This window comes from Annulohypoxylon maeteangense (genome assembly GCF_022496945.1).
Source record: "Annulohypoxylon maeteangense strain CBS 123835 unplaced genomic scaffold GGS22scaffold_1, whole genome shotgun sequence".
Lineage (NCBI taxonomy): Eukaryota > Fungi > Ascomycota > Sordariomycetes > Xylariales > Hypoxylaceae > Annulohypoxylon > Annulohypoxylon maeteangense.
Window position 1 is genome coordinate 474,046 of NW_025953248.1, and position 26,725 is coordinate 500,770.

General features: G+C 46.9%; 7 protein-coding genes across 7 annotated transcripts; 4 read left to right on the forward strand and 3 right to left on the reverse strand.

The window, feature by feature from the left end:
• Positions 1–1,219: 1,219 nt before the first annotated feature.
• GGS22DRAFT_182957 (GroES-like protein) lies at positions 1,220–2,386 on the forward strand (the record flags this gene model as incomplete). The annotated part of the gene is made up of 2 exons (XM_047964029.1): positions 1,220–1,773; positions 1,849–2,386. 2 exons carry the CDS (start codon positions 1,220–1,222, stop codon positions 2,384–2,386), a joined length of 1,092 nt encoding a protein of 363 aa, XP_047823448.1.
• A 3,208-nt stretch (positions 2,387–5,594) lies between these two features.
• GGS22DRAFT_182958 (uncharacterized protein) lies at positions 5,595–7,686 on the forward strand (the record flags this gene model as incomplete). The annotated part of the gene is made up of 4 exons (XM_047964030.1): positions 5,595–5,825; positions 5,879–6,197; positions 6,282–7,221; positions 7,314–7,686. 4 exons carry the CDS (start codon positions 5,595–5,597, stop codon positions 7,684–7,686), a joined length of 1,863 nt encoding a protein of 620 aa, XP_047823449.1.
• A 508-nt stretch (positions 7,687–8,194) lies between these two features.
• On the forward strand, positions 8,195–9,361 carry GGS22DRAFT_194025 (uncharacterized protein; the record flags this gene model as incomplete). Its single annotated transcript, XM_047965441.1, has 3 exons — positions 8,195–8,785; positions 8,877–9,067; positions 9,132–9,361. Exons 1-3 carry the CDS (start codon positions 8,348–8,350, stop codon positions 9,358–9,360), a joined length of 858 nt encoding a protein of 285 aa, XP_047823450.1. The 5' UTR covers positions 8,195–8,347.
• Positions 9,362–9,554: 193 nt separating this feature from the next.
• Positions 9,555–11,634, reverse strand: GGS22DRAFT_194027 (uncharacterized protein; the record flags this gene model as incomplete). Its single annotated transcript, XM_047965442.1, has 1 exon — positions 9,555–11,634. One exon carries the CDS (start codon positions 11,632–11,634, stop codon positions 9,700–9,702), a length of 1,935 nt encoding a protein of 644 aa, XP_047823451.1. The 3' UTR covers positions 9,555–9,699.
• Positions 11,635–12,558: 924 nt separating this feature from the next.
• On the reverse strand, positions 12,559–16,178 carry GGS22DRAFT_148737 (putative cullulin 3). The gene is made up of 3 exons (XM_047959036.1): positions 15,787–16,178; positions 13,190–15,483; positions 12,559–13,132 (listed from the first exon to the last, which is right to left on the reverse strand). Exons 1-3 carry the CDS (start codon positions 15,844–15,846, stop codon positions 12,955–12,957), a joined length of 2,532 nt encoding a protein of 843 aa, XP_047823452.1. The 5' UTR covers positions 15,847–16,178; the 3' UTR covers positions 12,559–12,954.
• A 203-nt stretch (positions 16,179–16,381) lies between these two features.
• GGS22DRAFT_148739 (DNL zinc finger-domain-containing protein) lies at positions 16,382–18,161 on the forward strand. Its single transcript, XM_047959037.1, has 2 exons — positions 16,382–17,358; positions 17,420–18,161. Exons 1-2 carry the CDS (start codon positions 16,429–16,431, stop codon positions 17,438–17,440), a joined length of 951 nt encoding a protein of 316 aa, XP_047823453.1. The 5' UTR covers positions 16,382–16,428; the 3' UTR covers positions 17,441–18,161.
• Positions 18,162–18,327: 166 nt separating this feature from the next.
• GGS22DRAFT_194031 (armadillo-type protein) lies at positions 18,328–26,550 on the reverse strand. Its single transcript, XM_047965443.1, has 2 exons — positions 25,098–26,550; positions 18,328–25,046 (listed from the first exon to the last, which is right to left on the reverse strand). Exons 1-2 carry the CDS (start codon positions 26,465–26,467, stop codon positions 18,440–18,442), a joined length of 7,977 nt encoding a protein of 2,658 aa, XP_047823454.1. The 5' UTR covers positions 26,468–26,550; the 3' UTR covers positions 18,328–18,439.
• Positions 26,551–26,725: the final 175 nt, after the last annotated feature.

The window sequence follows — 26,725 nt, forward strand, 5'->3', positions numbered from 1 at the left end:
TTAAATATACTTACACTTTCAGTTTCTTCAATCCATCATAGCGTGGAATATACTGTTACTAAACTATCATGTCCCAACAATGGTACAGAATATCAATCTTCAGCCAACTTACAACATCATCGATGTGGGTGGTATTGTCGGGCATGATAGTTCCAACAGATTTCCCTACCCGGTTAGTGGACAAATAGGGGGGGACCTTGACCGGGGGTTTGTTAGTGGGTGTAAGCACTTAGATACTTACCGAAAACCCTCATAGTAAATTATGTAGATAACATGGTCTTTTTCTGCTGATCCCTAGGTAGAAATGATCAATTCTGGTAATAGTAGGCGAGTTTTTGAGAAGGCTGAAGAGTTCATGCGGTATCGGCTCGGCCCGTTGTTGATTTTCTAAGACGTGCTAACCTTGGAGATATGAAGCTAACATCGTATGAGCCCTCGTCGAGTCTGATCATGGGACCCTTATCAAGCATAAATGCTAACCTGACTTATTAAATGAGTATTCAAAACATGGTGTTCAGCTCAGTTTGGATTCTGGGCTAATTGAATAAGACATTTCCGCGGCCGCAAAATCATGACTATATCTGTCGATCTCTTCGATTATATAGAGACTAATAGTCAGGTCTATGCGACATAGGCTACCTCCGGTGTTTTCAGTCTAGGGGAATGTGCTAGCAGACATAGCCAAAGATTGAATACAGGAGGTAGTATACCAAAGTCTGGCAAAATCTGTCATGGTCAATCAGAATATAAGTCACGATATAGAGAGAGGAGATGTACTGTATATACTGCTAGGCTGAGTTTCAACCTAAGACTTAGCCAGTTACCGATTTCGGGGTCTTCTAACGTTATAGTCGGTCGTTGTCGTGTATAGGATAAGCGTAGGACCAAATGTGGTACCAACAACAGTTTTGAGAAGAGCTGAATCTAACGAAGCGGGGTCTATCATGAGCCCTACTCTTCTCACCCACGCTCTGAACCCTTGTTGCAGCGTACGCACATCTCTTCATGCCTACTCGTTTTCTATTGGACCATCCTTCGGACGTGTAGGCGCAATTTGGAAATTCTGTTGGTGTCTAGATATATTCACTTGTTGTGGCTAGGTGCTTGCTAAGATCGACTCAACTACATAAGAAAGTTAGTGAAATGAGTCGATCCGGCGATGAGTGCAACATCTTTTCTTATACTATTCTTACCTACTAAGTATTTAGTTTGAACTATCATGTCATCCGCGGTCCAAACAGCCGTCATCCAGTCTGTCTCGGCGACAAAAGCGGTCCTTCCACTTGCTGTTTCCCATACAGTTCCCATCCCGTGTATCACATCTCCTTATCATGTACTGGTTCGCATTAGAACTGTAGGTCTTAATCCTACAGACCATAAGATGGTAACCTATTTCTACAATGAAGGTAGCGGGATGGGCTGCGACTTTTGCGGCATAGTGGAGCAAACAGGACCATCCGCTTTAATTCCTAAGGGGACGAGAGTATGTGGTGCTGTGTTTCCATATGGCACTATCGATGCGCATAATGGCGCGTTTTCGCAATGGGTGGTGGCAGATTCGCGTCATTTACTGCAGGTACCGGAGGACTGGACGGATGCGCAAGGTGCGGCACTCGGATCGGTCGGTTGGGCAACGTCATGTTTATCCATGTCGGACCCGGAGGCACTCGGTTTGTCGGGTCTTCCTTCCAAGCCTGTAGAGAAGCGGGAACCTATTCTTGTGTACGGAGGTGCAACTGCGACCGGGTTAATTACGATCCAGATACTGAAGAGGTAAGCCCTTATAAATATAGTGGAGATAGGTACCTATCGGAACCTTCGAAGGAACTAACTAAAATAACGGCGTAGATCAGGTTATGCTCCTATCGCTGTCTGCTCATCAACATCTGCGCCATTAGTGATGAAGTACGGAGCAGTAGGCACGGCGGAATACGGATCAAAAGATTGTGTTGAAAAGATCAAGTTAATTGCGGGCGGGGTCCCTATAAGACACGCAATTGATTGCATAACGACTGCCGAATCTGCTGCTGTATGTTTCGGGGCTCTGGGGCGGACCGGCGGGCGATACGTTTGCCTCGAGCAATTTCAAAATACGTGGCAGACAAGACGAGCTGTACGGACTAAAGTCGTGATGGGATATGAAATGCAAGGGATGGATGTTAATCTTGGGCACGATGTCTACGATCGAAAAGCCAAACCGGAACTATATGAAATGGGTACGACTTGGGTGAAAGAGATGCAGGTGCTGCTTGACGCCAAAGCTATTATGACGCCACCACTGAGAGAATTACAGGGTGGCTTTGAGGGGATCATCGACGGTCTCCACATCCTCAAATCTGGCGAGGCTCGCGGACGGAAATTGGTAGTGAGAGTTTTAGATTCTTGATATGTTTATTCCGAATATCGCATTTGGATGCTCCCACGATTGATATTTCTTGAAAAGACTGCAAAGACCTGATCTTGATGCAAATAGCTACAGGCATGTAATCGTAGATCCTAAATCTCTAATCGAGACATTCGAATATGGAAAGGATCTACACAATGCCCTGGATTATGCCATGCCGCAGCTCCAAACACGCTGTAAGAGTCTCACTGGCTGCGGTTTAGCATGTGTTATCCAATTGATAGGTACAAATTTTCACCTATCACGTCTACGCCATGCTAGGCATGTTTAACATCCATGGATGCATCATATGCGGTTGGTAATACCTCGCATTCCACTTAGGGAATTTAATCCCATTGCCCAAAAGAACCGCTTTCTCTTCGGAGACCATTGCCTTTGTCAGACCTAATGGTAGCTTTGAAGAAACCGACAGTACGGTTCGCCCCACTAGGTTCAATGCGAGGCACTTTTAGTGAGAGCACAGCCAACAGTTCGGAGTAACCATAAGGCAACTCCCTGCAATAGAACCCTCCAGTTGCGGGGCAATGCAACGCAGTACAGCCCTACGGCGCCTGGAGCCAACGCCCAGACTACCTCTGTATTAGCACCTGTAGTAGTAACTAACGGAATCCATTAGTGACCTGTTGGCTGCATGTAGTGATGGAAGTGACTGATGCGAGTAAGACACTAGCGTTCGGAGCGGAGTCATGGGGGTATTCCCATTCTACCTGGCCGGAAGCAAAGAGCGGAATCCATAGGCATCTTACTAGGTACTAGGTATTAATAACCAGATAGATCTAATAGGAGACATGAGTGCATTCCTATAGGCGACTTTGGACCTAGTAAGTAGAATTATTCCCTTATATTATCCACTAAATACGCCGCTTCACGCCCGCGCCAGTACTCAGGCACTGACCAAGTTTCGTTACAATAACCACCTGGGCAGTCTTAGAATTCTGCTTTCCTGGAATACAACTACCAACAGCTCTATAAAAGGTATTGTATACAAAATTCAGGTGTAATTCATCAAACTGATGAGATTAGCTATTATAACTATTACATTGTACTCAAAGGTTATGGTGAAGGTTATCAGTTACAGTACAAAAAACTGAGTTGTAAGAGAGATCCCTGAAACTAAACCTTGGAAGTTATAATGAATAAAAGTCACTATAACATAGTGCTATCCAGGGATCACGGTGAGTGCAGTCTATGAAGGTAACTCAATCAATTAAAATAACTAAAATAACGAGCATTCAACAAGCTATGTATACCTATGATCAACTGTCAATAGTAGACGATACCACTCGACTAATAGGTTTTTGAAAACAGATGGTTATCGAAGCAAAAGCTTTTAGTACCTACACGAAAATGGACAATAGTGTCTAGGTGGTTTTCATTGTTCTAGGTTGCATGGTAGTGAACTAAATACAAGGCTTAAGCTCTGCAATTCAAAATTCCCTCTCACCATCACCATCTTGAAGAGATTCGGTCCATAAGATGAACCCTATCATCACCTAGAAGCTTAGTTGTTTACCTACCCACTAGGATTCTCGAATCCATCTATTTACGATTAGCAATTACCCATAATCTCATCCCAAGACGATTAGATTCGTAAGTACTTACGAGAATCTGGGTTAAATATTTTACCGAAGAGAGGACATCTCCCCCGGGTGTCTGGGTATGATAATGGCCCGGGATGCTGTTGGACTGTTGGTGGGGTGGAAAAGGCGCTGTAATACTAATCCCTACAGGTTCCAGATTGCTGGGCAGCTGGGATCCCGACAGCATGGGGTATCGCCTAAGTTCATTCAGCGTCTCCACTAAACGCGGCGTACTACAGCACCAAACGGCGTAGCACCAGACAACACCAAAGAACAACCCTAGAGCATAGAAAGGGCAACATATTCGATTTGAAATCTCATTCTTGCTTCCATATTAATAACAATCACCACGAGGAAATATTGCTCCCTCATACACCGCCGCCTACTTTTTCAGAGCGCCATAATGTAGGCTATTTTCTTGGCATGGGTCTTAGTAACATGATATTCCGCTAAATCATCGCAAATCCCCAATTATCGGGCTCAAAGTAAACTCCTCGTTCCCGACGTCTATGAGCCCGATATCCCGATTAAGCATCTAGATTAGAGCAATGACTCCAAGAATCAGGACAGCGTCATAAGCGTCGTGACAGAAAGGACTACTGTGATGATACCGAGACTGCTCCGAGAAGAATGACGACGAGCGCGGATCCTAGAAATGAGGGTATTGCGGATCCGGATACACCATTGATACATCTCTTACTATCCAGCATATTAATTAATGATGCCGAATATTGTTGTATAAGAGGCCATCGGGGATTCGGGACCAAGGCTTGGCTAGCTTCCTCAAAATCAGCAACTTTCACATATTAAGTCCCCTCGGTTGCGTCAAGATCTTTCGGTATACGGAGCGTAGATACGTAGGTAAGTAATGATAAGCAAGCCAGTCAATGATCCAGCTAAAATATCGAGGAAATTCTCAAGTTGGCATGAGACTCTTCAATGTATGAATTCTAAGCTGACCGTCCTCAGATTTTTTAGGTATGCCCTAAGTCATAAAACGTATAGCAATCAACCTCAGATTATCCCATCATAAATATTCAAATTAAATTATATATTTGGATAAATATTTTAACGTTGTTTATCTCATGTGTAACCTAGAAGGGTACCTAGCAGGCTTTGTAAGCACCGTAGTTAATCTGATTAGTCATTCGCGTTGTTGATAGCATCTTTACCCCTTTCCATGATATTTTGGGAATAAGAGTCAATAAAGTTTTACGGCTCGGTATCATGGAATAATTGCTTCTTAACCATTATCAGTCAATACTAGGATCATTTCTTAAGATCTCTATATCCACCATCATACCGACACGAATGCTTAGGACCCGTAGGATCTACGGTCCCTTGCTTAATTCACTAGTCTATAACTGATCCATGGGAGCCGATTGGTATATAGAATGAAGAAATCCGCAAGGGAGCTTCGTAAATTGCGAGAACGTAATAGTACAGGAACCATTCATGTAGTGGCTGAGGCGTGCCAAGCGGTGAGTACTGAATAGAAATGGTTGTAATTGTCGATATGGCTCAGGCGAAGGGAATTATAAATCACTGAGTATGTCTACATCTTTAAGAAATATCTGTAGTCGTGAAGGGTAAGAAACCTCATCGGCGCCATGGGCATATCTTGGAGTAGCACGAGACGAACCGCACCGCCAACCGTGCCCTCGGATACCATCATTCCAGTTCATTACTGGGACATCTCGTCCCCGGGCCGTTCAGCAGCTATATTCTATCTATTACAATTTGACGATGTCCTTGATGCGGAAAAGCTTAAGGGATCTCTGAGAAAACTTCTTGGTCTAAAAGGGTGGCGTAAGCTAGGAGCTCGCATAAGGATAAATGTTGTACTTTCATCAACCCCCCTATTTATTTTTGCCTACTAATACATGGATGCCAGGACAACGGAAAACTCGACTACCATATTCCCGCCTATTTCGACGAAAAACGTGTACCATTCTCATTCCATCACGAAAACTTCGACATTAGTGTAAATGAACACCCTCGAGCATCGCGTTTTCGACTAGATCCCAATGCTAGGACACCGCATATACAGTGCCGGGAAGCAGATTGGATAGACTTCATGTGGCAGTCAGGAGACCCGAAAAGAATAGAAGATTACCTCTACTCCGATAAACCTATATTAGGGTTCCGCATGACTACGTTCCTTGATGCAACATTATTAGCCTTCTCGTGGCCTCATTTGTCATTTGACGCAAGTAAGCAGCTGTTTCTTCGTAATAAACCTCTTGTCTATCGGGGATATAGTCCACTGTGCTAATACTTGAGGCTCATCATGGAAGTGGGTCATGCATTATTCCTACAAGCTTGGTCACTGATTCTCAATGGCCGTGACGATGAAGTACCGCAATTTCTTGGTTTCGAGAAGGACCCTTTGGCCACACTTGGCACGCAGCCCGTAGAAAAATACAAGCACGCCGACAACCAATTCGGTATTCCGCAAGCGGTCATCTTAGGCCTGCGCTATGTTTATGATAGATTCCGAAATCGAAGACTAGAGGAAGATGGACGAACGATTTGTCTGCCGGCAGCGTACGTTCGGCATCTGTGTGAGACAGCCAGATCAGAATTGAAAGCTACGCAACCCGATGGCCCGGTGTCTTTTCTCAGCGAAGGAGATATCATATGTGCGTGGTGGGCAAGACAACTTGCCCAGATTCAGATTTCCGAGCCATCGAGTCGGGAAGTCGCTATATACAACATATTTGGACTCAGGGGGCGTTTGGAGCAAGAACTTCTCCCGCCAGGCCATGCTTACGTCGGCAACAATTTTTGCACTCTCCCCGCATTCATGACGGCTAGTGATATCCTAACAAAGCCCCTGGGTTTTGTCGCAGCAGCTATCCGTAAGGCATACATGGATTTGGGTACAAGGGGCCAAATAGAAGCACTAATGAGCCTCAACCGAGCTGCTAAAGCTAAGGGTGGTGTCGCTTTCTTCGGCGACCCGTGGATGAAATTGACCATGTGTACCAACTGGACTAAAGCGGACCTTTTCAACGTCGACTTTTCAGGGGCTCTACCTCAACGCCTACCCAAGGGTGAACGTACGTCCGGCAAGCCATCGTTTGTCCAAGCCCATGTTTTCCTAAAAGGTCTCACAGCGATGAATTGCTTCATAATTCTCGGGAAAGACATAGAAGGAAACATTTGTTTGTACGGTTACATGAAGGAAAAAGACTGGGTCGCTGTAAATAAAAGGCTAGAAGATACTATCAAGAGGTAACGCATAGTCCACCTCGTAGATACTAAATAGTCAATGCATCGCGATTGCGGTTTGATATAACTTGCCATTCTTACAGCGACTAAATAAGAGTCGTCGGCAGACGAGCCAACACTCTACAATCTGTGCCGAATGAAAAAATAACAGTTGCCAAAGCGAAGCAAGATTATGAACCCTGTGATCCACAAAACACCGAGGGTGTCTTTTCTCCACCTTCGGTATACCGAAAAATGACCCCCGAAGAACGGGTGAAGGCATTGGAATGGCAGCCGGCGCCACGGCCAGGGACATCGGAGCCGGGCGCGAAGAATACCAAACAGTCGCCGAAGACTTATAAGACTCGAATGGGAAATTGGTTGGCCGGTCTTTTTAGTAACCGGGGTACCTGGGCGGGACTAATGGGAAGATCCGACACGCTCGGATTGTTCGGGAGATCAAGAATGAGGTCTAGGCCTGGCCATTGAGCATTGGTGGTTTGGCCATAGAAAAATAAAACACCTAAAAAGCTGGCTAGGATCTGCCTTGTAATGAGCATATTTCACTCATCACCTTCGTCTTGGGATCTTTAGACCACGATGACTAAGATTAGAATAGCGGGTGAATTAGTTCGCCCCTTGATATAGCCTCAAACAACAAGCCTCATGCGCACGCAAACTATTTCGCAGAGAGCATCACTGCTGTCGTGATGATACATCTTCGAGGTAATTAATAGCTTCGCAGCGCCAAGCCAGGGGTCTCGTTTTAGCCAGGGGCACCATTACCGGATTTGGACGGTTCTTAGTCCCCGGCGAGATCTCTGGGTCGTTTCCGAATGGCGTCACTGGTTCTCTCCATATATTCCCTATGGAATTCTCCGGCTCTTAATAGATTTCTCGGAACATGCTTCTCCATTCTGGGGAAGATCTTCATGCGACTTCATCCCAAGTTTCCAACCCACCGCGAACCCTTCGTATTTGCACCTTGAGCGCTAACTTTAGCAATTGATGCCCGGGCCATCTGGTTACATCGTCCCATGTGGTCTCAGATCAACCAAGCGGTCATGTATATAAAGGCTTTGATTCCCATCGTTCGATATGTTGGATATTAGAACTTCTGTGTAATTGTAAACAGTAATTTAATACGAAAATGGTGTCTTCAACCCTCATCGTCTCCCTCCTCGCCTCCGCGGCATCCGCGCGTTCAGTGAAGCGTGGTACAGGTGAAATCAAATGCCCTGTGGTACTTAGTGGGTTCGTTCTGGCAGACAAGACGCCGACAGACTTTGATGCGTACGCGACGAGCCCGTTCAACCCCGACTACATCCGGGGCAGCGAGAAGTTCTCGCAAATCTTACAATTCCCGGATGTCGGCAGCTCGCGTTTCGATAACGCATCTACCAAGTCCGTCGAGGTTACCATCAACGATAAATCCATCTTCCAGACTCAAAATGGGTTCCGCCGCGCCGGTTTACAGATACAGGGCGACACGAATGAGGGTGGTCCAGGAAGTAAGGGAGTTAGAACGCTGCATTTTAGCGTTAAGCAAGATCCCGAGCGGACCCTGAACTTAACGCATGAGTATCTGGTATGAATATAATTTCATGGAGTGGATATGGCTACGTGGAAGTGGACAAGGATATATGACCAGAGGACTAACCACGAGACTAAAATTCTAGAACGTCTGGCACGAAGCCTCCGATTTCAGCGCCAACCAGTTCAACTTCCAAACTGGTACCCTCATTGGCAAGACTGGCGGTAACGCAAACACCTTCAAGGTTCTAAACCGACAGAACACCCAAGTGTGGGAGACCCCTACCGATCCTACTGCTTGGCAGAACTTTGCCATTACTCTTGACTTTGTGAAGAAGTGAGCCTACTCCTGTTCCCCTTGTAGTCTAGAAAAGGCATCATACTAAACTAGACCTTCATAGCACCCTCCAAGTATACTACTCCAAAGACGACGAGCCCCTAGAGGCTGTCACCGCTGCGCTTTCCAACGACAACAGCGGCGAAGGACAATACCAAATCGGCATCTTGAAGAAACCGACGGGCACCTCCGATGTCGTAAACTCAGGCTTCCAAGAGACCGGTATTGATGAGGGTCAGATCTACGGTGGACTTTTCATCGAGGACAGTGCTAACGGCTGCATATCGTTGTAAACTGAGGCAATGAACACCATTCTCAAAAAGAATACCGAAGTTGAACCTCTAAAAATTGTATATATTTCGACTTTATCTAAATTAGACGCATGTTATTGAGACTACTCCATGAGACACTTTTACTGACTCCTATTCACACAATGCGCATTATACAAGGGGCAATAACAAAGGCGTAGGGCATTTGATTCTTAGGTAGGTATTAAACAATTTTGAAATTACTATTTGATGGAAATTTATGTAGGTATGGCAATAACCTAGTTGCCATTAACGATGGTCACATCCAATGATACAGCCTAATCAATAGACCATCGGCATCATCGAACCCCTCTACTCCTACAATCACGACAACGCGTGACGCCTCGATATCGTCGGTCTAACAAGTCTAGGAATCCTCGAATCTCTATGATCTTGACTCGGCAACCGTCCACGATCATCCGCCGAGGTCCCTAACCCTCGACCTAACGATCTAGCCCGCCTAGAATCAACACCAACCTTCCGATATCTCCACGCAACATCACCAATCCTCTCCCCAAACGGGCCTTTATGAAAAGACGACGAAGCAGGCAACTGAGCCACCATCTCCCTCGCCTGATCAATAACCCTCTGCTGCGACCACTCCGACGCAAAGAAAGTCTCTGAGTCTGGTCTCGCCGCAGCCCCAAGAAACAAAGAATCAGCGCGCGTGGGACCCGTAGCATGGGCATCAAACGAAAGCCCTCGAGCCCTCTGCTTACCCGACTTACCTCTCCGCACCTCCTCCTCCCCTTCTTCGCGCTGACTCTCCCTCAACTGAAATCTCCGAACCCTTCCCTCCAACCCCTCAAACTCACCTCTCCTACCTCTCCCATCCTCACTCCTCCCTCTTCTCCTTTCCACCCCAAAACCCACATCCACATTCACATCCACCCCCACCTCCAAATCTAACTCCACCCTCCCCCCCTCCAAACCCGGACTTTCCAATCCCCCCATCCACTCACTCGCCACATCCTTCACAACCCCCTTCCTCACCAACCCCACCTCAAACGTACTCAGCGGTCGTACCCCCGCCTTCTGCATATTCAGATGCCAGCTAGCTTTCATCCGATCCCGAGCGCGGTCTACGAACGAAGACCGCTTTTGCCGTGGACGGTCGCAGGTCCAGGAGCCGCGGGCTGGGCTTGGTGAGCGGGGGATCGGGGTTGAGGGACGAGGGGAGGGGAGAGGGGATGGGGACTGCGAGCGGGTGAGAAGGGGGGTTGTGGAGTAGGACGGGGAGACGGGGGTACGGGAGGAGGGTGAGCGCGGTGGAGTGACCATGCGGCGGACTTGGGAGGGGAATGTGGTGGTTGATGGGGATGGCGTAGGCGTGTAAGCCTTGTAGATGGACTTTCTGACGCTTGTGGGGATTGTAGTCTGGCTGTTACGAGGGTGGTTCACTTCGTATGGCTTGATCTTATCCCAAGGCATGACATCGCTTCGTGGGCTTGGATTCGGGGTTTTAGGTTGAGCCGAGGACGTACTATTGTGACTAGCCTCTCCGCTATTGCCACTCTGTGTTGCAGCTTCTTGGAGATTTAACGGTAGAGGTCGACGCTTTACGCCATTTATACCGCTGGGCTTAGGCTTAAGTTGTAGCGGTTTGTCCTTTGGTGGTACCGGCGGCGCGGGTCTATATGGCGTATATTTCGAATGCCGTATTGTCGACTTCTCGTTATCAACCTTTTCCGCCTCCTTTCCAGGAATGACCTGCGTATAAACTGGCTTTCGAGGTACCCAGGAGGTACCGTTCGCCGTCGCACTAGGAGCCACCGTTTCGTTATCCTCGTGCGCCGCTCCCGATGAAGTAGAACCCTGTGCGGTCCATCCTGGATACATAGAGGCCGGGTGCAATCGTGGCGAGTTGGAATCCTCATCTTTACTGGGTGGTGTTGGCGGCTCCTCCGAGACATTCTCCGCTTTGCATAGAGCTTCGTATGCACGAGCACGATTGATGATACGATCTCGTGCCTCGTTCTCAGACTCAATACGCTTGCGTGTAGAGTTCGAGATTGTAGGGGCTTTCGTGCCAGTAGAATGAGAATTGGCCCTGTCACTAGAAGCTGACCTAGTATCACTCTTTTGCCGTGATGGGTTAGTAGAAACAGCTGTTCTAGGGCGGTTGCAGTTCGACTTACCGCTCTTATTGCGGTGACTATCGCCAACAGAGCTTGATCGGGTGCTGCTAGCGTTGCTGCGATAGTCTTCGAGCCCTCCGAGGGCATCGAACCAGGATTGGCTTTCACCTCTTTGACTCATGATTTTTGAAAAAAACAAACGCAACGGATAACAAAAACAAGTGGAGATTTATGTTAGAGACCAAGTAGGAAAAACTCGGCCGCTTTTATAGATAGGGGGGTGGGAACGAGAGTTTTTCTTGTTAGAATCCCACCAAAGAGTATGTTTGAGAACAGGAGGGTAATCTGCTCACAACTCATAAAACATAAAACCTATGTCTACCCAGGTACAGATGCGAGGCGACATGGCCTCTATTAAGATATATCTCTTGCTATGTGCTTTCTCAGCCGCAAGAGTCTTTACCTAGGAATAGGTGCTTAGTTAGTAACAATGGGAATTGTGTCAATGTCTTTGTGGAGAGCGTAGTCTCTATGTTCTGTTTGATGAAAATGTCCATGGCCTTGCGCGTGTTGAGACAAAGGCAAAAAGTTGAACTAGACAAGGACATTGTCGGAATGAACACAAGGAACGATGTATCTGTTCATAGGGTTCATAGTCGTTTAAAACAGTCCTCTGCGAAGGTCTGAGCTGCAAGTTTCGCACATTTCGCACATTCGCCCAGGGACTAAACCCGTGTAATTTGAGACATCCCTCGACCTATGTGGCGTCGTTCTTCAGTGGATGAGCTCCCTGGGATATAGCGATCGTACCCTAAAATTTAGCGGATAGATCACCAAGTCTTAGCCTATCCATATCTCGCGGGATGCACGCGCCGAATAAGAAGCCTGACCAATATGCGAAACCTTCACCTAAACTTAGAAGTCAAATTATCAAGTCTGCAGAATGTTAGCTAGCTTATAAACACGAATGAATTTTAGAAAAGGAAAAGAAGCCAATTGTAAGGCGCATTGGTTACGGTTTAACAGTATCCATGGATGTCGTAGTGGGCAGTCAATCATAAATATCTAGTCGTCAAGGTCCCCGAAAAGGTAGCCAGGCAAAAGAAAAGAGAAAAGATTTCAGTTGTACATTCATTTGTGTGATAATTTCTTAGGTAGACACTATGCATTTGCAACCCATTCTCCCAGCTATTGAAAATGGACTGCCATTTCAACCCACCGTTTCGCCGTTGCTATGCGTTGAGATGGAATATAATTCCTAGTAGCACGATGCATTATCCCCGAACTAGAAAAAGGGTTTGCCCTAATTTAAATCATGGGATAACTAAACCAACTGTCCGTAGAGGCTATACGAATGTTGCCTTAAATTATACGGAACAAATGTCCCGTACCCTGAATAGTGTACGACATATGCCGTCGCATCAACTTATGGCACCCAGAAAAGACGACTGGCTTCCGAGTTCCGTAGGGCTGAACTCCACAAGACGATGAAATAGAGAAGTTAGGCGACATATTGATAGGCCGGAGAGCCATCGGCTAGTTCGGATCGTTCGAGGTAATCACGACCTATCAGTGCTTCAATCCGACGTTTAATAAGCGACACATCGGGCTTAAATCGATTAGCCAAGACTTGAATAACTTCCGTAATGAGCGAAGAATGACCGAGTTCCTTGCGTTGCCTAGTGTACCTGTTAGCAATTTTCGAAATGAGATAATGCGATCGAATCACAACGTACTTCATGATTCGGACGATAGCAGCGTCGGTAATGTACATTCTCGTCTCTTCATTCTTCTTGTCGGTCTCTTGGCGTTCCTCCTCATTTTCGACTCTGTTACTGGCGTTGATTGAAGGAACTTTAATCTTGATAGCCTTGCTCACAAATTCGCGATTGAATGTGAATCTGTCGCCTGGTTTGGCGGCTGCTTTCGTCTGCGACTCTTTCAAAAGAACACGATATAGTTTAATCACGGAGAGTGATGTTAGCGCATTGATCAAGTCAATCTGTGGAATGTTGGTTTTCTCCTCGATCTCCTCAAATGACAGCCATTCGCCCTCTGCAATTTCATTAAATAGCATCAGGACGATCATGCCATAGGTAGACACGTTGATCTCGTAGCGGCGATCCTTACTAAGAGGACCAGAGGTCTTGCCGGGCACCTTGGGGAATATGCATTTTATATCCGCAGTTCCGGCACCTCCGAGCCAAGTGAGTATGCGACCATTGCGGTTGATACCATAGAACTTGAAGAAACTATCTTGAAGTCCTTGAATCTGACGCGGATAGATGACCGTTGCTCTTGGTCCATCGGCAAGACCAGTACGACCCATGACTTCCTTAGGCCAATTGTTGCCGGCAAGAACAGAAATGCTGAGCTCAATTCGTTTCTCGTCTGCATCACCAAGTCCACGGATATGATCTCGATATTGTTCTGTCGTCTCCTTGGATATTCGCATATCTCTGAACATGCCCTCGAACTTGTGCGTAAAAGAATTGCCTAGTTCGCGTTTCATGCGTGATATCATCTCTTGCTCCACCTCTTGGCTCTCTGTCTTAGAATGCAATAGACGGCGAGCAAGATGCTTCTGATAGTACTGCTCGAACTTGTCTTTCTCGCCAAGGTAGCGGAGGAGAGTTATCGCTTTGTCGAGAACGATGTCAACCTCTGCCTCTGTCTTGCCCTTGATACCTCGCTTCAGGCTATCGTCAATAAAGAGCGAAACGTACTCCGAGCTGCGATCATAGGAATTGATGAAATCCGAGAAACTCTTAGTTAATGCCGTCTGTAAAATAAGATCCTCGCCAAAGCAGGTTGACCATAGCCTGTCGAATTTGTCCTTGAGGCCCAGCACATCGTCAACCCATTTGACGGCTGCAGCTGTCTGTTGGGCTGCAGCGTTCAACGTCTTCGGCTTAGATTTCTCTGCCCCGCCCGTGGGCTCTTCCCCGTCCGCCTGCTGTGCTATGCTAAAATCAGTACTTCTGAGTACTTGCTCAATTTCCATACCAAGCTCAACAACTCGACTCGCCAGAGCTTTACGTAGGACTGCCTTCTTAGGGTCAACCCTAGCAATAAGCTGGTAGAGGATGGTGAGATCCTCAATTCGATCGTTGTCAATCATAGCCTTGATACCGCTACCTTCGAGGGAGAGAAAGTCCTCTATATGCTTCACAATAAGCTCTTGCTCAACCACATTGTTGATCTTCGGAAGCGTTAACTGAGAAAGAGTTGTTTGGCATCGCTCTGCCTCTTCGGCAAGTCGTCGTTGCGTGTATCGGAGCCATGCGCTGGCGTCAGCCTCGCGAATCAATTTATCGCACTCGGACTTGTAGAAGGCACCGCTATTTTGGAGATAGATAGGTTCAAAGGTAGTCAAATAGAGCTGCTCCAGCGAATTCTCTTCATCTGTCTCAAAAAGATCCTCTAACATGGAGGTACAACTGCGTAATAAAGCCTTGTCGATGACGTCGCCTTCCCTTTCCATATTGATCTGATCAATGATAGTGGCGTTTAGAATGTCGAATACTTGACAGGTAGATCCATTCTCTTTCAGGTCAGATCTTAGGATATGGTCTCGGAATAGACCAATTGTTGTAGCGTAGATGAGAGGATGGTGATGACCGCGGTCGAATCCTCGCTCGAGGTACATCAATATATCGGCAATCATGTTCATCGACATGTTATGGTTTTCCCATGATGTCCGAACCCCCTTCAGAAATTTCTCACCCGTGGCACGTCGCTCGACTACGCTAGTACCACGGGCTTCATCGAGTGTGATACTAACGAGATTCGTAGTTATGAGAGCTCGGATAGGTGGTATGATTTCGTCGGCAAACCACTGTTCCTCGAACTTCTTGACTCTCTCATATAGCTTCGCGCCAGACTTCTTCAATACGATCTTATACGAATATCGGTATAGCTGCTCGAACGAAAGTTTTCCAGCGTTGCGTGTGTGTATGTCATGAAATGCTTCCTGGAGCTTCTCCCAGCATTGTTCGAATTCGTCGAGAGGGCCAGAGGAGGTCGTAGCCTGATCCATGATCGTTAGTAGGTCATTTAGATAAATATGGACGACGGGATAGCGCGGGAGCCGTAAAGAAAAGTGGTGATAATGGGAAGTTAAAGACGAATGATGCGATCGACTATAAAACAAACGCTTTGCGAGACTCAAGAGACATCACAGACCAATGGTGCGATTGCGTGGACCGAAGAGACCGCGAGACCTCATACAAGTAGCTAGAAACTTATATCATGCTCTCAGAACGGCATCACGAGAAGAGTAGTAAGGTTATGGTACAGGATAGGATAGAATAAAGTAGGATATTTTACTTACCCGTCGAGGAGGCCGAATGCGACCACCTCGCATTATGGAACCTCCTCCTCTACTAATCATTTTGGCATGCTCTCGATTCTCTCGGATGGTGTTGTTGGTGTTTGATGTTTGGTACAATCATATGTTGTGTTTGTGAGATTAAAATTGCATCAAATGGCCGAATCCCAAGGCTGAACCGATAACCCGACAGCCTGGAGTTACGAAATGATCATAAATTAAGTCCATACATGCTTAAGACGAAGCAGAATGAATATCCTAACTGGTTAAATGGAAACAACGACGCTAATAAAGCATATCTGTTAAGATTTAGATAGAAAAATCATAAGGAAGGAAGAGATACCGTCTTTGTCGCGAATCTGGAATCGTAGTTGCTGTTCTTGCATAAGTTAAGCTTTTGTCGAGAAGGTGTGAAGCTCGCGCAATACCTAACCGGAACGTGACGGTGGGATAAGAATTGCCCCTCCAAAGATTATATAATCCACGTTAACCCACTTTGGTAAGGCGCCGATTCATGTCTCCATTTTTCTACCAATGCTATGAAAAAAATCGATTACGTAGCCAGAGATTAACGGATAATCTTCAAATCTTCAAATCTTCATGATCAAATGTTGTTCGACACGTAATTGATTGAGTGTACAGAATATGGCCTCCAAACCAGTCGCCAACTTCTTACTACGTCCAATAATCCGTTCTTCGAAAATAATATCACCTTCTATTCTCCGCCCCGATCCTCTTCTCCCTCGAACTTTACAACCAGCAGCCCGTCGCTTCGCCCACACCATCCCCAAACCTCCGGGCCATCCAACAACACCAGAGGAGCAGCAGCAGGCGCGAAGACGAGCCCAGCCTCATTACAAAATAACCTTTACCTGCAAACCCTGCGGACATCGCTCCGAGCATGAGGTGTCTAAGACAGGCTATTATCATGGCTCCGTGCTCATCACCTGCCCGTCCTGCCGAAATCGCCACATCATCAGCGACCACCTAGGCATATTCGGCGACCGCAAGATCACCGTCGAAGATCTCATGCGGGAGAAGGGACAGCTAGTAAAACGAGGCACCCTTGGCGAGTATGGCGATATTGAGTTCTGGCAGGATAAGGAACACTTCGAAAGCGACGACGACTATTATAAGATTAAAGACAAGCCAGAAAATCCATTAGAGGAGGCAGACCCGGACGTCGTATCAGAGGAACAAGAAGCAGCAAAGTCGCAGGAAACACGAAATCCATCTTCACAATCGACAGACCGAAAACCCGCATCCTCGGCATTATTAGGGGACTCCGGTACTCGCCCATCGATAGGCGATTCACAACATAAAGACCCTGTGCCATCAACACGGCGTCAATTATCAACAGTAATACAGCCAACTCCTTGCAAACCCGGTGTTAGTGGCCGCGACTTTCTCAGAGCGTCAATGACGGACGGAAAATCCTACTCCGAGCTCCATCAATTACTACAAGAATACCTCACCGGACCCAGGTCCCGTCGAGTGGAGAGAGGACTGCGCCGAGCCCTAGCCGAGCGTCGCAGCATGCTGAATCGAGTCCCGAAGGAGGAGATGCTATCAAAGGTGAATCAAGTCTACGCCGAACAGCAGGGCGGCGATGCTAACGCGGGTTCCCCGGCCCAAGGCACCCCGGGGGAAGCAGTAGACCAGACCCCGGAGAAAACTACCTCCTCCTCCATCCCCAGATACCTCTCATCGCGGAAACGGATGACATCAAGGGAATTCCTCCGCGTTCGCTATCACAGGGTATATCCGCCAAGGTACATTACCCGGATAAAACAATACCCCAAATCCACAATTATGGAGCCACCTACCGTCCGTCGGCCGCTGTTCCAGAGCAAATACGACGGCGTCCGCTTATACGATTTCCCCACCGTAGACAGCCGGCCGCAATACATCCGAACGGGACCCGGCCCATTATACAAGAGGAGACGACCAACACCCTGGACAGGGCGGCTCCTAGAAGAAGAAAAAGCATCAATAGCAGACCAGGACGACGACATGCTCGATCCAGAAATACCGTTCCAATGGGAAATGCCGGCAGATGTATCCGACGGACCCAAACCAACGGTATACCCCACAACAGCGCGACGCTGGCCCAAGCCACGTGCGCCATCATATACATCAGTGTATCAAAAGAGCGAGGAGAGATACCACTTCTACAAAGCGGTAGCGGTGCGGCGCGCGGAGAAGCAGTCGAGGGTGGAGAAAACGCCTGTACCGATCGCGGTGGTGCCGAGGCCGTCGTCGCAGGACGAGGGGGAGACGAAACAAGTAATACGGGCGAGCTATTATAAATTTAAATATTTACGTGATGATATGATATTTTAGGCTATAATACCCCAATCCAAAACAGTTAAATTTTATTTCGCTTTGGAGTTGTGATGTACATGTTGTGAAATGTATTGTTGAAACACGATTACTTTGAGAGGGCATTGGAATGACTTAGATGTAAGTCGACATATTTCCATCCGATCAAAAACAAGTGAGTTTCAATCACATAACGGACGGATATAACTAGGTAATTACTACTTTATATCTTAAAATCAACGAGATAGGTATCATTAAATCATCTTATATTTCCATTCTATTTTCCATTACGCCAACCCACCTAGGTAGGCACTTATGCGTCTCATAACTCGCCCTAGTACTCCCTCCTCCTATTCCGATTCTGCTGTCCCTTCTCCTTCCTACGCTTAACCTTCTTCTCCAGCTTCCCTTGCTTCCACTTGCCCCACCTCTCCGGCTGCGTGACGGCCTCGATCTTCCTCTTCCTCGACCTGCTCTCACGGCGGTTTCTGGCGCGCTCCCGCACCGCGAGGAGTTCTTGCGTGTACACCGTGGTACCGAACTTCTTTTGGAGGATGTCCATGGCTTCGCCGGCCTTTGTCTTGAGCCCCTCGTATCGCGTATTGAACACCTCGTCTATTGAGTACGGAGTTGGGACTAGAGGGTCCAGACGATGGTGAAGTGGCGTGAGGAGAATATTGAGCGAAGGTTTTAGAGACGCTTCGGGTAGAGTAGAGATAAGGATAGATAAGATATCCAGTGCCGCCACTTTCGGTACGAGCGCACGGGCGTTGGGTCGCGTTTCCTCAACGAGGATTTCGGAGAGCCAGACAAATAAAGTGTGGAGGGTGGTCTTATGGGTAGTTTCTGCTTCCGTATCAAGGCCACCCCATTCCTCTTCATCATCACCAGACTCTTCTGCGTCGCTACCATTGGATTCAGTATCTGGTGAACCAATATCCATAAATTTGCTTAGCATCAGAATAACTCTGCCAACTTCGGCTGCGAGGGTCTCATCAAGTTCCGTTGTATTATCAATGGGAAATGCACCATCATCGTCCGTACTAAAGGAGGCAGCACTGTTTTTCTTTTGCATTCTTCTCTTCCATCTCCTTACAGTTGCAGGGCTGAGAACACCAACTGCATAAAGGGTCAAATGCCCAACCATTTGTGGTTGCAATTGGATGCCGTGTGACCCCGTAAGAGTCTGTGCATTACTGGCATCTTGATTATTCTCGTAGAAGTCAGTTAGATAAATCCGCAACAAGCGTATGCTTGAAAGCTTGACGGCAGGATCTGGGTGCGAAAGAGGAATTGATATGGATTGCCACACTCTGTCGTGTGACAATGCCGTTGATGGGTGCTTCTCTATAAGGATTGGCGTCATGCGCATAACCGTATCAATCAATTCCGAATCCTTCGAAAAAGTGGAGTAATTGTTTAAGACATTAGCGGCCGCCTCAAGTAAAAGATTCGCATCTTTGCGGTCTCTCGATGCAGGTTCCCTAGCTTCGAAGTAGAGTGAGAATGCTTGGAATGCCAATTGCAGCACTGAAGAGTTGTCATCCTGCTCTATCCAAGAACGCATGAGCGTCAAGAATTTTGAAGTTTGCTCTTTGTCAGCTTTGCGAAAGATTTCCTTGATTAATTCGCCAGCTGCCAATCGACACTTCTCACTATCATCGTTGACCAAAACGAAGACCAGAGGGATGAAACAAGTTGCAGCGACTTCTTGAACAAAGTCATCGGCTGATTTCATGAGTAGAAGATGCACAACCTCCATAACCGAAAGCCGACCGCCCTCCCTTTCGTATTTCAAGTTCGCCACGATGAAGCTCAGTTGTTTAGCCCATCTACTCTTCTTTTGCGGATAGTCGCGAAGGAATTGGAAGAAAGCACCTCGAGCCAGGTCTCGCGTATCTTTATCGTCATTGGTGATCATGACAGTTCCTACATAGTCTAGAATGTCGTAGACTGTAGCAGTCTCAGTTTTGCGGTCAAGGATCGATCGTAGGAAGCTGAAGGTGACGTGACGATAGAGTGGCTCCGTTAGGTCATCTTTGACCTTGTTGAGTAACATATCAACTGCTGCATCTTTTACCACGACGTCGCGGCGGTCTCTGATGATGACAGACATAAGCTTGAGAGCACTCTGTGCGAGATCTGTTTCAGTTGACGTAGACATCGAGATGCATTTTGATGCTTCTTTAGATGCCACTTTATAAAGCTTCGTAGCATCATCAGTTTTAAAGGGAACCTTGACAAGAACAGTTAGAAGTTTGAAGGTCGCAATCTTGACTTCCTCTTCGCCTCCGACCAGAGCGTCACCAAGTATCGGAATGAACCCAATAATATTAGTAGCATTTCGAATATTGTCATGTTTCTTCAGTACAGATCGAAGAACGTCGACGGCAAATCGTACAAGCTTGAAAGTGTACTTGCTAGTTGTGCTGCGATCGCCGCTTTTATTAGCGCCCTTCTGAATTAGGTACCGACGAAGCTTTGGGTCTAATCTCGACTCTGATCGGGGCTTCTGGCTCTCGTATACTTCTTGGATTACCTCGTAACAAAACACCAAGGTATCCCGGGTGCCGGCCGCGGAATTGCTGAAAAGGCCAGAGGCTATCCTAGACAGCAGATCGTCTATTTTTCGCACCATACGGATATCAAGTTTCTCGAGCAGTAGTGCCTTCAGAGGTCGCACAAGATCAACAAGATGGCTGACAGAAGCAGTTCGAGCGACGAGTTCCATTGAGTCCTGACTCTTCCTGCTCTTTACCTCTTTGGTCTGACTGGTATACTCCTCTGCATCCTTTTCTTGACCTACGACTCCAAAGATATCGTCCATGATGACGCTCACAATTTTATCAAGACAATAGTCAAGATCTCCGGGTTGAAATTGAGGCGTGACGTTGACCAAAATGGTATGCATCGTGTAAGACAATATGTGAAGTTGGTATCCCTTTGTGAGAGCACCTCTCAATTCATTGAGGACGAATCCGAAATAAGATGATCCAAGAAGAGATGTCATAGTTGAGAGGGTACTACGTGCCATTTCTCGGGATTCCCACGCCTTACTTCGCAAGATATGACAGATATCTGTAAGGACACCAGGAAGTTTCTGGTCCAGTGTTTCTTTTGGGAGTACCTGGAGAATCTTGACGACAATGATACCGACAGGAACACGAGAGCTGACCGTGGTTTCATCTTTCTCATGGAGATACTCTACGAGTGATGGCAAGATATTGGTCAGAACGTCTTCATTCAACTTCTCGTGAGCTGGCATCGTCGTCGCCAGCCTACATTTCTCTGACGGTCCCACAGTAGCTGCCGAGTCTATATCCATCGCATCCGAATTATTCTTTGAGGCTACCGCCGCGAGGGTATCAACAAACTTTCCGAGAAGTCTAATCAGCTGCTTTTGAAGTTCCGGTTTCGACTCGATGTAGCTGATATACCTGCGAAGTATAGCACGGTATTGAGGCCATTCCAAAGAGGAGGCTATATCGGCAATTGTCGATGCGGCTTGAGCGCCTACGCCATGATCATCATTTCCTTCCTCTCGGTTGAAAATGAATTGTTCGAGAAGTGGTATAAAGAAGTGAGTTAGGTTTTTGCTACCCAAAGGCGTATGGTAATTGACCTTTGATAATAATTGAAGCGCTCGCATTTGTCTTGCTGTGGCAGGGCTTAGGATATTGTTGAAGAAGCTGGGGTCGGGGTCGTCTTCGCTTGGCTGAGGATTGATTGCCACAAGATCGGCAACCGGAGGCCAAGATGGCATTCGGGACACCAAGGACCCAAATACCTTCACAGCCTCCCTTCTCACCGTCTCCGATGGTTCTCGCGCATTAGAGTACAGGGCTGGTATTAGAATTTCCGAGAGCATGTCATAAAATTTACTTTGCTCTTCGCCCTCTGAACACGCGGCGGCTTCAATAAATTTGCATAAGCCATCAGCCGAGTTCGCAGACAAAATCCCGTACTCTTCGTCATGTTTGATGTAAAATGTCATATTATATACCAACGGCCTCCAGTCTCGTGGCGTGAATGGGACGTCTCTTGGTCGTAAGATAACATTGAAGGCTTGTAGTCGTTTCTCGTAGTTTGGCTCATCGACACGGCTGCTGTCATGGGAATTGAGATCTGCGCAGAGCGTAGACAATTCAAGGGATACTGGGTCATTTTCGTACAATACGGCCAGGACATTTGATAATGCCTGTCGATTGACACGGTCCTTGAAAAATCCGAATAGCGACGATATCGTCGAATAGATCCGATCTCTCAACTCGGCCGAGAGATCAGCTCCCGCAAGCTTGATGAAATTTTCAAGCATTGAAAGAAGAAGCCCCTTAGCTTTAGGATTAACACGTCGTGAAGGTTGATTAAGAAGGGTCACCGAAATATCAACAAGATCTGTGAGATAAACCGACTTTTGAATGATCGGAGACAATTCTACCACAGACTCAACACATGCCATGAGTAGATCTCTTCCCACTTCTCCTTTCGATTTGAGCACAGCACCAATGCTCTCCAAGATGAAATTGATATTTGGGTCCAAGATCTCTTCCTGTATCAATTCGTTGAATTCGGATTGCTCGGCCGGTTGTTGAGATAGATTTGCTAGACTGCGCACGATACTGAGAGCAAAGATTTTGACCTCGTCTTTGGTCTTCTCGAGTTTCAGACATTCCATCAACTGTTGAATAATCCGATTATCGACAGAGAGAAAATATGCAGTCTTCGGAATTTGCGATAGTGTAGAAATGAACTGAAGAGTGCCAGATATGCCCTGGGTTGTCTCGGCCGGAAGTTTGTCCAGGCGCGGGCTCACAATCTCCTTGATGAATACATCTTTGTAAGGAGTCCAGTCAAAGCTGGTGGCGTTCCGTAGAAGCGAAATCACGCATTTCAATGATGTAGTTCTGACGACTCGGTGTAGAGAACTTTGGGCGGGTTGATCTTCTTCCGTGTCCTCGTTGCTTTGGTTTATCTTCCTTGAGGAGAGCACGAGACAGTAGAGGACTGCATTGAGGATCTTGTCGGCAAAAGAGAGAACGTCAGTGCCCATCTCGTTAATCATGGCTTCCATCATGTTCAGAAATCCAACTTGCTTTCGGACAGTCAGCACTTCCCGATCGAAAATATTTTCGCGCAATTGGGTATTTTCAATGATCGTAACCCCCCGAAGATCACCTAGAGCGATATCGAGAAATTCCCCCATGTCATCAACTGTAAGCTGCCGTAGAACAGCAAGCCTAGTAGCATGAAGACCATGGCGCCCGCTTGCGGCGCCCTTTTTGGAAATCGACCTTCCATAAAGCAGCCTGAGCAGTACAGGCATTATTTCAGGCCGCTGCTCCGGTTTAATCTGCTGGTCTCCTTGGAATAACACAGTAAGCTCGTTCTTGAATCTAGCTTCGTCAAGAAGATATTCCAGATTTTCTTGAAAAGGCTTAACACCCTCCTGCTTCCAGGCGAGAATTGCCTTCAGAGCAGATTTTTGGACTTCCACGTCGCCATTGGCAAGCATTCCGAGAAGAGCGTCGTAAACTTGCTGGCTCTGGTACAAGACCTTGGGATTTGTGAATTGCGCAAACACCCCAAGTAGGGTTTTCTTGTCGAAAAGTGACCATGATCCATCAGGAAGCTGTTCAGACCCCATTTCATTGTCATCTTGCTCATCCGAATCTCTTGTCCATGACAGCAGATGAGGAACTAACTTTCGGGATCTTCTTTCCGCTATACCCGGTGCAGCCAAGAAGACTTTCAATGCTTGAGATCTCGCATTAGAGGTTATTAGAGGAACTAAATCCTGGTTTCCCTGGAAGATATCTAGCATAACCTCCGAGGAGCATTTAAGCACATGCTCTGCCTCGTCTGCTCGTCTGTGCAAATTCGACAAATTCGAACATTCGAAATCTGTGAGACCAGCATTCGACGAAGCTGTGATTTCCTTCGGTGGACCGTCCCAACGCTTGGATGGAGCATCGATCCAGTCGAAAGCAAGCTCACATATAACATCTTCTCCAGACTTATCTTGGCTAATTTGCTGTAACGCATCAACCGCAGAATCCCAAATTGGAGCTAGGCGAACCGTCATCTGCCCAAAGAGAAACGCGGGAATAGCTCGACGAAGCCACGAATCCTTGCTGAGTTGAGGATAGTTCGCAGCCAGCTTTCGAATATGAAGAGAAATAAATCGAGTGTTTTGTAACTCGAGTGGCATCTGCTCGGCTTGAATCATGGTAGCTAATGAATCCAATTCATCAGGGGCCGCACTAAGTCGGCTTAGTAGTTTTAAAGAGGCAGATCGGTGTTGATGTGACGAGCTAGATAAGTTATCAACAAGGCTCTTCATGAATGGATCTTCGTCGCATTCACTATTAGAACTGCTCTCGCTCTGGGGACTCCTCCTAGGATTAAGTTGGTCCTCATAGGCAATCATAGCTTCCAGGAAGCCGGTGAGTCGTCGATATCGAGGGGTGGCTGCTTTGAGCAAAGGTTCAAGAGAGCTATCGATCTGCCCTGTAATCTTGCATATGCGCAAGTATGAGGAAAAACCCTGGCTAACTATGAAGTGTGCTTCCTCGCTAGCTAAGGACTGAGAAGGCTTCAACGCAAGCTTAAGTTTTCTCAGCAACAACTCGGCGATGGGTCCGTTAGTTGAAGGCCGAACAGCGGCCGCCTCCAAGACTCGGAGAAGAGCGGAATATTTTGGTAAGCATTTTCCGCGCCACGTTTTAGGATCTTTATCATATCCTCCAGAAGTGACTTGCTCTGGAAAGGGGGAAACCTCCAGACGTTCGAACTTAGTGACAATTTGGTCTTGCCAAGATTGTGGTAACGAAAAATTGTCACTGTCCGTAGGAGAGGGTAATGCGTAGGATTTTGCCATTCGGGGCAAAAATACACATAACATATCTTCGTTAGAACCCTCGGACCAATGCGTCACGATAAATCTAGAGTCAAGATTAATAATTAAATCTATTAGGTAATTCGGAATAGCTTACTTTTGAAATGGTTTTAATAAGAGACTGCGAAATCTCGTAGAATCCAAGTCTGAAAAATAAGAACAGAATGGAATGAACCATCTCATTAAAGGGTCCCGTGTCGTGACGGCCGTGAATTCGGTAATGTATGGAATAATTGAGTCCATCGGAGCTTGCTCCCACACAATAGCTATATTTACCATCAGCTGTTGCCAGACAGTGGATAAGTCGACATTATCGAGGCCGTCCGGCTTTTTGGAGAGAGCCTTTAGAGATTCCAATAGGCAATTAAGAATCGGCGGCCAGTTCACAATACGGTCGCCTCTTCGGACCCCAGATATTGTTCCTAAGAGTCTGACGTAAAGGCAGTTACGCAATGCATATACTGCACACTCTTCATCTTTGGTGGCCGTTTCGATAATTAATTCTGGGATAGGCTCGAACGTTTCCGCTGTTGTATGGTGCACGGTACTGACTAGTACACCACATACTAAATCGGCCCATGTTACAGGATCCGAGGAAAGGCATTCGTCATTAGGAACAGATGCGATTAGCGATTTGATAACTCCGGTTCCGCTTGTGTGTATATTATGCCCTTGACCTTTGATTGCCTCCGCGAACATAGTCATCAGTCCATGGTGGTACAGGCCAAATTGCCGACTGTCTCTATTGGCCTCAAGATCTTGTCTGACATGCTCTATTAGCATGGGTAGGGCCTTTTCTCGATTCGCTGGCGCTGCAGCTTTCTTGACCAGAAAGCTCAATGCCTCGGCAGCAAATCGAGCGATATGTGGAGGATTCCGAGCCTTCCCTAGCAGCGGAGCTAGGGCATCGAATGTCGGCCGAATGTCTGAAACCAGGAGTTTCGATAAATACTTGAATAGAAAAGCCAAGCAACCAAAAGTCCATTCGACGACCGCTGCATCTTGAGGCCGACTCGCAATTCCAGTAATCAAGGATAAAGCAGTAGGGTAATGCTTCTCAAAACGTAAGCCCAAGTCATGGGCCAATGCAGTGAGAAGATCTAGTAGAGGTTCGAGAGACTCCTTCTCGTGTACGGAGATATATTTGGCCAGTAGTTCCATAATCTTGTCCTGGGAGTGTAGGATTTGAGGTAGACTATCGTAGTAGGGTCGCACATCTCTCCGAAATAAAGTAAATTGTTTGGATATATTCATATCCGCCCATTTCTCCATGCCATTTCGGAAATATGAGGTCGTCGTTTCGAGGTTTTCGACTTCGAGATCATGTCGCCGTACTCTTCGTAGAGGGTCGAGGGAATGAAGCTTGGAGATCTTAGTCGTGAAAGACTCCCATCTATGATTTTTCTGGTGAGGCGTCCCATTTCCCTTACGGGACTTGACTATTCGACCCGATTGCGTAGAGCGCATCTTGATTGTTGTATCCCCCGTTAGGTTGTGATTGGGGAAGGTTGATTGCTGCTCTTGCAGTTGAATGAGATTTTACATGTTTCCTCTTGCCCCACTGAAGAACAAGAAATCGCATCGCAAAAAGAGCATCGCAACCTCTAACTTTTTTTTCCCTAAAATGAGGCGCTAAGGTGCTAGATAAGATTATCGATAAACTTATCGGGCAGCCTATCAGGCTTATCTAAACACTAAGCTCCTACACCTATCCCTGCTCATCCA

What these genes read in the sequence shown, in the direction of transcription:
- GGS22DRAFT_194031 (XM_047965443.1), bottom strand. Translation starts at nt 26,467, where the DNA reads ATGCGCTCTACGCAATCGGGTCGAATAGTCAAGTCCCGTAAGGGAAAT. An exon ending in TTATTAAAACCATTTCAAAA is followed by an intron (nt 25,047 to 25,097) that starts GTAAGCTATTCC and finishes TCTTGACTCTAG; the next exon opens with ATTTATCGTGACGCATTGGT.
- GGS22DRAFT_148737 (XM_047959036.1), bottom strand. Translation starts at nt 15,846, where the DNA reads ATGATTAGTAGAGGAGGAGGTTCCATAATGCGAGGTGGTCGCATTCGG. An exon ending in GCATTCGGCCTCCTCGACGG is followed by an intron (nt 15,484 to 15,786) that starts GTAAGTAAAATA and finishes ATCATGGATCAG; the next exon opens with GCTACGACCTCCTCTGGCCC. An exon ending in GCTATCGTCCGAATCATGAA is followed by an intron (nt 13,133 to 13,189) that starts GTACGTTGTGAT and finishes CAGGTACACTAG; the next exon opens with GCAACGCAAGGAACTCGGTC.
- GGS22DRAFT_148739 (XM_047959037.1), top strand. Translation starts at nt 16,429, where the DNA reads ATGGCCTCCAAACCAGTCGCCAACTTCTTACTACGTCCAATAATCCGT. An exon ending in AGGAGGAGATGCTATCAAAG is followed by an intron (nt 17,359 to 17,419) that starts GTGAATCAAGTC and finishes CCCCGGCCCAAG; the next exon opens with GCACCCCGGGGGAAGCAGTA.